Here is a 10,408-nt window from a genome sequence, read left to right on the forward strand (position 1 = left end):
TTGTTGTTCTGATTTTCGTTGTTGTTCTGATTATCTCCGTCCATCTTTTCTAAAACCCACAAAATAATTTCTAAACTTGTAGTCAATAATCAAAAAGCACAAAAGTCAAACATATCAAATAATCACACAAATAAATATCTAAATCAAATATAATTTCTTAAGACCTATACGATAGTCTACAGGATCGCATCTTAGGGAATGTATTAGTCCCATACCTAATACACTCCGAAGAACAGCCTGCTCTTGATACCAACTGTAACAGCCCGCACTTCCGGACTATTAAATCTAAATACCAAAACTTAAATAAAATAGATTCTTATTCGATATTTCAAATATATCACGAAGGTCAAAGCAGCGGTCAAACTCAATAATCAAAATCATAAAAACAGAGACGCAACTCCACAAATCCGATAATAATTGTCTAACGGATAATTAAATTTATTCTCTAAAAACAAAATCTTTATTCTAATTCAAATAGCACAAAACGAAGCAGCACAGATCTCCACATAGTTCTCATTCCTTAATCTTAAATGCTCCAAAATTCCGAACCTGAAATATAAAAAGGGGTGAGCTACGAAGCTCGGCAAGTACAAATTGACCAACTCTTAAACAGAAAAACAATGGGTGTTTTAATAAAACGATTTTTCTTAAAACAATAATAATTTTGTAAAACATTTTCTAAAATAAATCCAACCCAAAGTTTTATATTTTAAAAAGTCAGAATTTAAAACAGAACAGAGCATATTTTATAACAGATCAAAACAGAATAAAACAGAATGAACCGATAATTCTTATAAATACCACAGTCTTGATCTACGGCCACACTTTGCCAGTAGCCGGCATCTAATTCTTATTCTTATTCTTTATACCACACTTTGCCAGTGGTCGGCATCTAAAGTTCAATAATTACGCGCCCTTAATAGGTATCTAAAGTTGCACACTTGTGCGCCTACTAAGGGTATCTAAGGCTAGTTCCGGAACTATAGCGTAAATTACGAACGGTTCAAAATCGTAGAGACTGGGTTCTAAAATTCACAAATACTTATATCTTCTAATTTCGAAATCAAAGTTTCTTAAATCTTATACGAAATTAAGAACAGAACTGAAATATCTTTTCCGAAAATTAAAAGTAAGTCAAAAGTACTTACCTCAAAGTCGACACTTAAAAATCCGAAATTAACAACACGAACAAACCTAACAATTAACAGGCAGAACATAATTAATTATTTTAATCTATAACAGATTTTATACAAATTTTACAAACAGGCGTCATGCTATATCACATTAACACAGAACAAAGCACTCGTCATTAATTAATAGAAGCTAAAACCTAATAAATAAATAATTAATATAACAACTAAATCGAGGTAGACTCCATAATTTTACTTTACATTTAAGTATCCAGAGACTTAAAGCATGTTGACACAATCTAATTAAAATAAATTATATAAACAAAACTAACAGACCATAAGCATGCAAACATACATGGGTCTTAAAAGTCCAACATACTAATTAATCATGTAACAAATCAAGATCACATATTATACTTATGATAAGGCATGCATGCATGTATAAATATTAAATTAAAAGAATCCTGCACACTCCCCATACCAAAAGTCGGACCCTGCATCACAGTATACTAAAATAATATAATAACTAAATAAAGACTTTGTACAAAAATCAATAAAACCAATCGGGCCTTGAGCCCAATAACATATGCACATAAATTTATCCAAATAATTTAGAAAACAAAAGGAACACAGCTAAATTAGACATGCTTGCAAAATTTTATTTTTTTATTTTTTTTTTAAAAATAATCCTTACACATTTATCAATATTACTAGTAATAAACAAGTAACAAGTTGGCACCCTGAATTAAACTTTAACATGCTTTCTAATTGAGTAAGCATAATTTATTATTTTTAATCTGTTTAAAAATAATACTTTAGCATGCATATTGTGTCAAAATAAGTAACATCTAAGTCTAAAAAGAAAACTAGGATCTCTACAATAACACAAATCATGTTGTAGTAATTTCAAAACAAGTACGTAAAAACATGAATAGTACAAAAGCTAAAATAAAAGGTCAAAAGCATAGCATCCCTGATCAATTACATGCACTTGAATTGTACTAATTATTTAATACTAACAGCCCCAATAACATGAAAGAAACAAAGCAATTAATCTCAGGACAAATAAAATGGCTGAAATAGAGTCGTACCTGTCGAAGAAGAGAGTCGGCACGAGTTTTTATTATTATCTTATGGGGTTCTTATATAGGCAAACGAAACCCTAATTCTATTTAGGATATAATAATTTTCCTTTTAAAATTTACAACCTCTCCAAGTAAATTCCAAAAATAAAATATTTGGCACACACAATTACCTAAATTAAAAAGATTTCGATTTTCTAAATTATTTTTACACTTATTTCCACAAATAACAAATCTTTTCCCTCAATAACTTACACAAAAAGTTTCCGGAATATTCTAAATTAAAATATTTATCTAAACGAAATAATATCTAAAATCTAATAAATAAAATCACGAATTTTACATTCTTCCCTCCTTAAAAGAATTTGGTCCCCAAATTCATAAAAATGAAATTAAATTAAATAAGTCGCTAAAGAAAAGAAATCATACCTTAATTGCGATAGTTGTCATTTCCTGTGAGCTGAAATACTCGTCCTTTGCCCATCTTGTTATCTGCTTCCTTCCTTGGTGGCGGTGGCGGGTTGTGCGGACAATTCGAAATCTTGTGTCCTACTTCTCCGCAATGGAAACAAGTACCTGTATTCCAACGGCAGACTTTGTCGGGATGATTCTTGCCGCACCTCGAACACCTTTCTCGATCACCTTGACCTCCGATGTTATCGTACACGTGTGGCTTCTTGAGTGGTCCCCCTTGAAAAGATTGCCCACTAGTTTGAGTGAACCGCCTCTTATTCCAGCTGCCAGACGCCTTTTCAGATTCTGCCAAGCCCCTTTCGATCACTAACGCCTTGTTGAGGACAGCCTCGTATGTCTGAAGTTCAAAAGACGCCACAGAGTTCCTGATGTCGCTTCGAAGTCCCTCTTCCAATCTTCGTGCTCGACTGCTCTCATCAGCTACTAAGGTCGACGCGTATTTTGCAAGCTTTGCAAATTCTGCTTCGTATTGAATGACGGTTTTATCCCCTTGCTGAAGGCGAATGAAGTCTCTCTCTTTCTGCAGACGAACTGTTCTAGGAAAGTACTTGTCCTCTAAAGCCTTCTTGAACTTTTCCCAAGTGTACGGTTCAGGATTTTCTTCAAGATTCGTTGTTGTCTCGTTCTTCCTCTTCTCCATAAGCCACCAGTCGTAAGCGCTTCCTTGCAATTGGTACACATCTAAGGTCACCTTCTGCTGCTCATTGCTCCCAAGAAGTCCAAAAGCTTTTTCCATCTCTTGGATCCACATCTCAACTACTGTCGGATCAGTTGCTCCATCAAAAGTTGGCGGGTTCAAACGCTTGTACTGAGAGACGATGTTGGGCTTTGGTTGCTGATTCACAAGTACAGCTAGAGTTTCAGCCAGCTGGTCAAAGACGTTTCCTCCTTCATCATTGTTGCCTGATTTCCATTGTTGTTCTGATTTTCGTTGTTGTTCTGATTATCTCCATCCATCTTTTCTAAAACCCACAAAATAATTTCTAAACTTGTAGTCAATAATCAAAAAGCACAAAAGTCAAACATATCAAATAATCACACAAATAAATATCTAAATCAAATATAATTTCTTAAGACCTATACGATAGTCTACAGGATCGCATCTTAGGGAATGTACTAGTCTCATACCTAATACACTCCGAAGAACAGCCTGCTCTTGATACCAACTGTAACAGCCCGCACTTCCGGACTATTAAATCTAAATACCAAAACTTAAATAAAATAGATTCTTATTCGATATTTCAAATATATCACGAAGGTCAAAGCAGCGGTCAAACTCAATAATCAAAATCATAAAAACAGAGACGCAACTCCACAAATCCGATAATAATTGTCTAACGGATAATTAAATTTATTCTCTAAAAACAAAATCTTTATTCTAATTCAAATAGCACAAAACGAAGCAGCACAGATCTCCACATAGTTCTCATTCCTTAATCTTAAATGCTCCAAAATTCCGAACCTGAAATATAAAAAGGGGTGAGCTACGAAGCTCAGCAAGTACAAATTGACCAACTCTTAAACAGAAAAACAATGGGTGTTTTAATAAAACGATTTTTCTTAAAACAATAATAATTTTGTAAAACATTTTCTAAAATAAATCCAACCCAAAGTTTTATATTTTAAAAAGTCAGAATTTAAAACAGAACAGAGCATATTTTATAACAGATCAAAACAGAATAAAACAGAACGAACCGATAATTCTTATAAATACCACAATCTTGATCTACGGCCACACTTTGCCAGTAGCCGGCATCTAATTCTTATTCTTATTCTTTATACCACACTTTGCCAGTGGTCGGCATCTAAAGTTCAATAATTACGCGCCCTTAATAGGTATCTAAAGTTGCACACTTGTGCGCCTACTAAGGGTATCTAAGGCTAGTTCCGGAACTATAGCGTAAATTACGAACGGTTCAAAATCGTAGAGACTGGGTTCTAAAATTCACAAATACTTATATCTTCTAATTTCGAAATCAAAGTTTCTTAAATCTTATACGAAATTAAGAACAGAACTGAAATATCTTTTCCGAAAATTAAAAGTAAGTCAAAAGTACTTACCTCAAAGTCGACACTTAAAAATCCGAAATTAACAACACGAACAAACCTAACAATTAACAGGCAGAACATAATTAATTATTTTAATCTATAACAGATTTTATACAAATTTTACAAACAGGCGTCATGCTATATCATATTAACACAGAACAAAGCACTCGTCATTAATTAATAGAAGCTAAAACCTAATAAATAAATAATTAATATAACAACTAAATCGAGGTAGACTCCATAATTTTACTTTACATTTAAGTATCCAGAGACTTAAAGCATGTTGACACAATCTAATTAAAATAAATTATATAAACAAAACTAACAGACCATAAGCATGCAAACATACATGGGCCTTAAAAGTCCAACATACTAATTAATCATGTAACAAATCAAGATCACATATTATACTTATGATAAGGCATGCATGCATGTATAAATATTAAATTAAAAGAATCCTGCACACTCCCCATACCAAAAGTCGGACCCTGCATCACAGTATACTAAAATAATATAATAACTAAATAAAGACTTTGTACAAAAATCAATAAAACCAATCGGGCCTTGAGCCCAATAACATATGCACATAAATTTATCCAAATAATTTAGAAAACAAAAGGAACACAGCTAAATTAGACATGCTTGCAAAATTTTATTTTTTTATTTTTTTTTTAAAAATAATCCTTACACATTTATCAATATTACTAGTAATAAACAAGTAACAAGTTGGCACCCTGAATTAAACTTTAACATGCTTTCTAATTGAGTAAGCATAATTTATTATTTTTAATCTGTTTAAAAATAATACTTTAGCATGCATATTGTGTCAAAATAAGTAACATCTAAGTCTAAAAAGAAAACTAGGATCTCTACAATAACACAAATCATGTTGTAGTAATTTCAAAACAAGTACGTAAAAACATGAATAGTACAAAAGCTAAAATAAAAGGTCAAAAGCATAGCATCCCTGATCAATTACATGCACTTGAATTGTACTAATTATTTAATACTAACAGCCCCAATAACATGAAAGAAACAAAGCAATTAATCTCAGGACAAATAAAATGGCTGAAATAGAGTCGTACCTGTCGAAGAAGAGAGTCGGGACGAGTTTTTATTATTATCTTATGGGGTTCTTATATAGGCAAACGAAACCCTAATTCTATTTAGGATATAATAATTTTCCTTTTAAAATTTACAACCTCTCCAAGTAAATTCCAAAAATAAAATATTTGGCACACACAATTACCTAAATTAAAAAGATTTCGATTTTCTAAATTATTTTTACACTTATTTCCACAAATAACAAATCTTTTCCCTCAATAACTTACACAAAAAGTTTCCGGAATATTCTAAATTAAAATATTTATCTAAACGAAATAATATCTAAAATCTAATAAATAAAATCACGAATTTTACACCAACTCAAATCTACGATATTTTATAAAAGAATTAATTAAAAATGTCAAATGATCATGTTCACACTTACACGAAATATAAACAAATAAAAATTATAATGTGTGTTTATTCAATAAATATTAGGGATATTCTCGATGGTACCCTTGTAGAATTTGCTTTTCTCATTGGTACCATCACGTTTCTGCCTTCTATACATGCACTACTAGAAAAATGCCCTTAGACATCGATTATAAACTGATGTCTTTTTTTTTCAAACCGATGTATTCACATGTGTAGAGAAAGGTAGGGGTCTTTAACATCGGTTTTTAGCCGATGTTAAAGATGTACATAAACATCGGTTTTCTTAGCAAACTGATGTATAATTAGCCCTTTTTTTAATAATATGTTAAAACTAGATTGTGAAAAATGGTAATTAGGAGGTTAAGAAGCACTATAAACATATAACAAGGAAGAAAATTAAACTGATAGACATCAGATTCTTAAAAGAAATGATGTCTTACTTTGTACAGTACATCGGTTGCTACATAGAACCGATGTTAAATATGGCATATCACATTGATTTTAATTAGGTTAGCGATGTTAAATATGGCATATCACATCGGTTTCACTTAGGTTAGCGATGTGAAAGTCCCTATTTACATCATTTTTCCTATCAAAATTGTTGTGTTTTGCTTATTTTTTATAACAGTTGGTTAATAATTAAAAGCTATATTAATTAAAAAACAATCTTAAACGAGAACAAATATATACCAAAAAACTTATATATCAGCATTCAACCAACATATTTCTATATCTACATCTACATGAACATCAAAAACTATCTACTTACAATCACATTTCTAACCTATCTAGCTCACTAAAGCCGCATTCCCCATGCAATTCTCCCCGGATGGATGTGCTGCTGAATCATAAATAGTATCAACTGAAGCAAAGTTGGTAGCATCACGTACAGTTCCCAAAAAAGCTCTAGCTTCGTCAATGACTTCATAGTTCTTGCCTTTGTGTTCCCTAGTCACAGAGCAAGAACAATCATGCTTTGTTCTAGACAAGCAACATCTCTTTCAAGCACATATGCATATACAGTTGTAACATATAGTTGCAAATTAACATGACCTAGCGCTGCTAAGTGTTAGTGTTTGGTTACGATGAATTGGACTCATAAGCCGACTTTTAGAAGAAAGGTAAAAGCACAAAACAAGAGCATATATGGTTAGTATAGAGGCAAAATGACAATAGCACAAGATGTGAATTGTAATGTGACTGTACCAGGATCAACCTGTTGAAGGCTTTCATCAAACTCCTGTAATGCAATAAAATGAAAGAATAAAGCAAGAAGAGAGTAATGAAGTAAAAACACTTAAAAATTAGACAAAATAGGAACTAGTACAAAAATGTGTAGAATTGACTTACGACATAACCCATTACGAATCACTTGACTCACTTGACGATGATCAGTTAACCGTAAATGTGTAAAAATGAATTCAAGAAAAATTGCACGATCAACATAGCAGAGGAGGTGAATTTAGCATGGGAAAGATATAAGTTTCAACAATCGCAGTGGTGGTGTCCACTTCATTTTGATTTTTCAATATATGGGGCTGACATGGGAGAATTAGAGGCTGCCTTTATTAATTTGATTTTGTTCCTTTTGGCATGCACAAGTCCTACTATTAATTTTGGCTTCCAATTGTAGGAACACTGAACTGCAATTCCAATTTATAGTCATGAACCAGAGAAATACAGGTTGTTTTTTTAATACTGTTTGTGACAGATTTAATTAAAATTTATAGAATTTTTCTAAAATATTCTCAATATCTATAAGGTATAATAGACCAAAATTAATGATTTAGGATTGTGGTTGTAGCTGCAATAGTTAAAGAAACCATATCTGATTTAGTTGTGGACCTGAGCTGCCCAGAGGTGCACTCCCAGGTACTTAATTCAAAATAGCTTACTCTAAATGATTTGCTTGTTATATTAATGCTCATTGTGACGAGCAACATGAGCCAGTGATTGCAGAATCATATGGAATCATATAAGAATCTATAACATCATAATATTCAAAAGTAGACCAACTGTTAATTGATTAGGAAAAAAAATATTACCTTCCACCACATGTAACAATATCCCATTGCTCCAAGGGCAGCCACTGGCATTAAATATGAAGAATAGCTTCCTGTGAGAAGAATTGAGAAGTTCAAACACAAGTGCAAATTGCTATAAGTACATTTAAACGCTAAGAAATCATCCATGTCCATTAATAGACTCTATCAATTTGTTGAATCAATTGACGGAGTGTAGCTTAAACTTATATACAGCTGATGATCTTCCGACATTAAATCACCAGGGAGAATAGTCCACAATTAGTGGAGGTCTATCTTTAATAAGATATGATTAAGAGAATTCTGTGCAGAAGTGATGACAAACAGATGTACAGAAGTAGAAATAGGAGAAACTTAGAAGTTTAATCAGCTACATGCCTACTTTCCAAATTTAAACCTAGGTTACTTAAACTAAACTGCATCACCTATCAGTTAATAATAATATCAAGTTACAATGATCCCAGGCAGAACATTAGATAAGGTATGCTACAAGCACCGGATTGTCTGTTGTTAATGTTCATGGACAACAAGTGCTTGAAATGATTCATTTTTCATACCGCTAGAGCTTGAACTTCCAGTATAGATAGTTATAGGATTTGCGGTGGTTAATTCACTGATCTCTTGCGCCAATTGCCGGATCTGAAGTAACGGAATTACAGAGAAATAAAAAAATTATCAAAAATTACAAGCAGATAACTCAGCATGCAACTAGGAAGTTTTTGAACAAAAAAACAAGCAACAATCACTACATACGCTAGGCACATAACCAATCCCTTTAAGTAATGTGAAGTACCATTCTGTTTATAGCAGAAACATGTGCATTGTAAGGTAAAATGAAGTAAGACTTGGACTTTTTGCATCAACAAACATGTGAATCGATTTACAAGTTGCTGACTAAAATTCAAGCCTCACAAGACTTGAAATCACCCTATAAATGAAAATGTGTATTACATTACTTACAATAATAATCATTAAATTAAGAGAATTGCAACCTAAAACAAAAAAGATCAAAAAATGTGAAAAATATACCTGAGCTCCATTTTTCCAACCCCATACTTGTTGGTTGTCAAAGTAGCTGGGTGACTTTTGCTTTTGTCAATTGGAGTTCAAAGATCATCTCCCATTCTACGCCCCCAATGGAATGATAGGTAAGCTTCGGAAAATTCCTTGGCTATAACAAATCTGTAAGGTTCATCCTATGCTGCCAATATTGCTTCTGATCTTGTTTAGATGTCACCTACAGAACATTTCAGATTCTATCAAGCTCATCCGTTGTCCTGCCCTGTTAAAAAATGGGGAAATAAGGAGAGGAAAAATAAGATCAATAAGGTTCAATTTCAATTCTGGACTTCATTCCACAGTGAACATTACACCAGTAACAATAACAAGGCCACCGGTACGGTACAGCTTATATAGATCAGTAAACCCAATTTTTTTCAAGATTAATAATTCATACCAACTTTTAATCGAGTAGATTAGAAGTTAATCTTACCTAATCAAGCAAACACAACTTCTTTCAATACTAACAAAGCTCCAGAGACCTGTAAATAAAACTCTATTAAAATAAAAACATAAAATTTGAAAATAAATTCGAAATAAACTTACTTTTCTCACACAAATCGAGTAGACCCAACTTATTTCAAGATTATTTAGCACCAATCGAGCTCAATTTAGGAATTAATCGAGTTTAATTAAAGGTTTGTACAAATACGGGTATAATTAGAATTATAGAGAGTGATTGAGAAGAGAGACAATGAGAGATGAGAGAGAAGAGAGACGAGACAGTGAGAGAGAAGGGAGAAAGAGAATGAGAGAGAAAGAGGAGAGAGAATGAGAGAGAGGGGGGAAACGATTTTGGTTAAGGGGAAAAACTGAGAATAAAATTTTTGGTCAGGGGGAATTTTTGGTGTATTAACGGGGGAAAGAGAGAAGCGGGCCTTTTTTATATTTTTAAAAATGATTATAGACATCGGTTGGTTAAGATACCGATATCTTACAACACCTTTAACATCGGTTTTAAAGCGACCGATGTTAAAACTGCTTTTAACATCGGTGACATTTCTAACCGATGTTAAAGGGGTGATGTCGTAGGCACTATTTCTAGTAGTGATGGTACTCTCCTGGTAATAACTGATGATGCACAGTAGACATC

At 32.7% G+C, this 10,408-nt stretch overlaps 1 protein-coding gene and 1 long non-coding RNA gene across 3 annotated transcripts; both read right to left on the minus strand.

Annotated features, from left to right (window-relative positions):
* Nucleotides 1-2,642: 2,642 nt before the first annotated feature.
* LOC141661241 (uncharacterized) lies at nucleotides 2,643-3,643 on the minus strand. The gene is made up of 2 exons (XM_074468227.1): nucleotides 3,590-3,643; nucleotides 2,643-3,521 (listed from the first exon to the last, which is right to left on the minus strand). The coding sequence occupies exons 1-2, from the start codon at nucleotides 3,641-3,643 to the stop codon at nucleotides 2,643-2,645; spliced, it is 933 nt and encodes a 310-aa protein (XP_074324328.1).
* Nucleotides 3,644-6,891: 3,248 nt separating this feature from the next.
* On the minus strand, nucleotides 6,892-10,062 carry LOC141662138 (uncharacterized). Of its 2 annotated transcripts, XR_012550273.1 has the most exons (6): nucleotides 9,862-10,062; nucleotides 9,749-9,797; nucleotides 9,286-9,538; nucleotides 8,814-8,895; nucleotides 8,260-8,330; nucleotides 6,892-7,162 (listed from the first exon to the last, which is right to left on the minus strand). It is a non-coding gene; the product is annotated as an uncharacterized LOC141662138 (long non-coding RNA). The 2 variants fall into 2 exon arrangements; XR_012550272.1 differs by having other exon boundaries at nucleotides 9,749-10,061.
* Nucleotides 10,063-10,408: the final 346 nt, after the last annotated feature.

This window comes from Apium graveolens, chromosome 5, assembly GCF_009905375.1.
Source record: "Apium graveolens cultivar Ventura chromosome 5, ASM990537v1, whole genome shotgun sequence".
In the NCBI taxonomy this organism is placed as follows: Eukaryota; Viridiplantae; Streptophyta; class Magnoliopsida; order Apiales; family Apiaceae; genus Apium; species Apium graveolens.

What these genes read in the sequence shown, in the direction of transcription:
- LOC141661241 (XM_074468227.1), bottom strand. Translation starts at nt 3,643, where the DNA reads ATGGATGGAGATAATCAGAACAACAACGAAAATCAGAACAACAATGGA. An exon ending in AGAACAACAATGGAAATCAG is followed by an intron (nt 3,522 to 3,589) that starts GCAACAATGATG and finishes CTTGTGAATCAG; the next exon opens with CAACCAAAGCCCAACATCGT.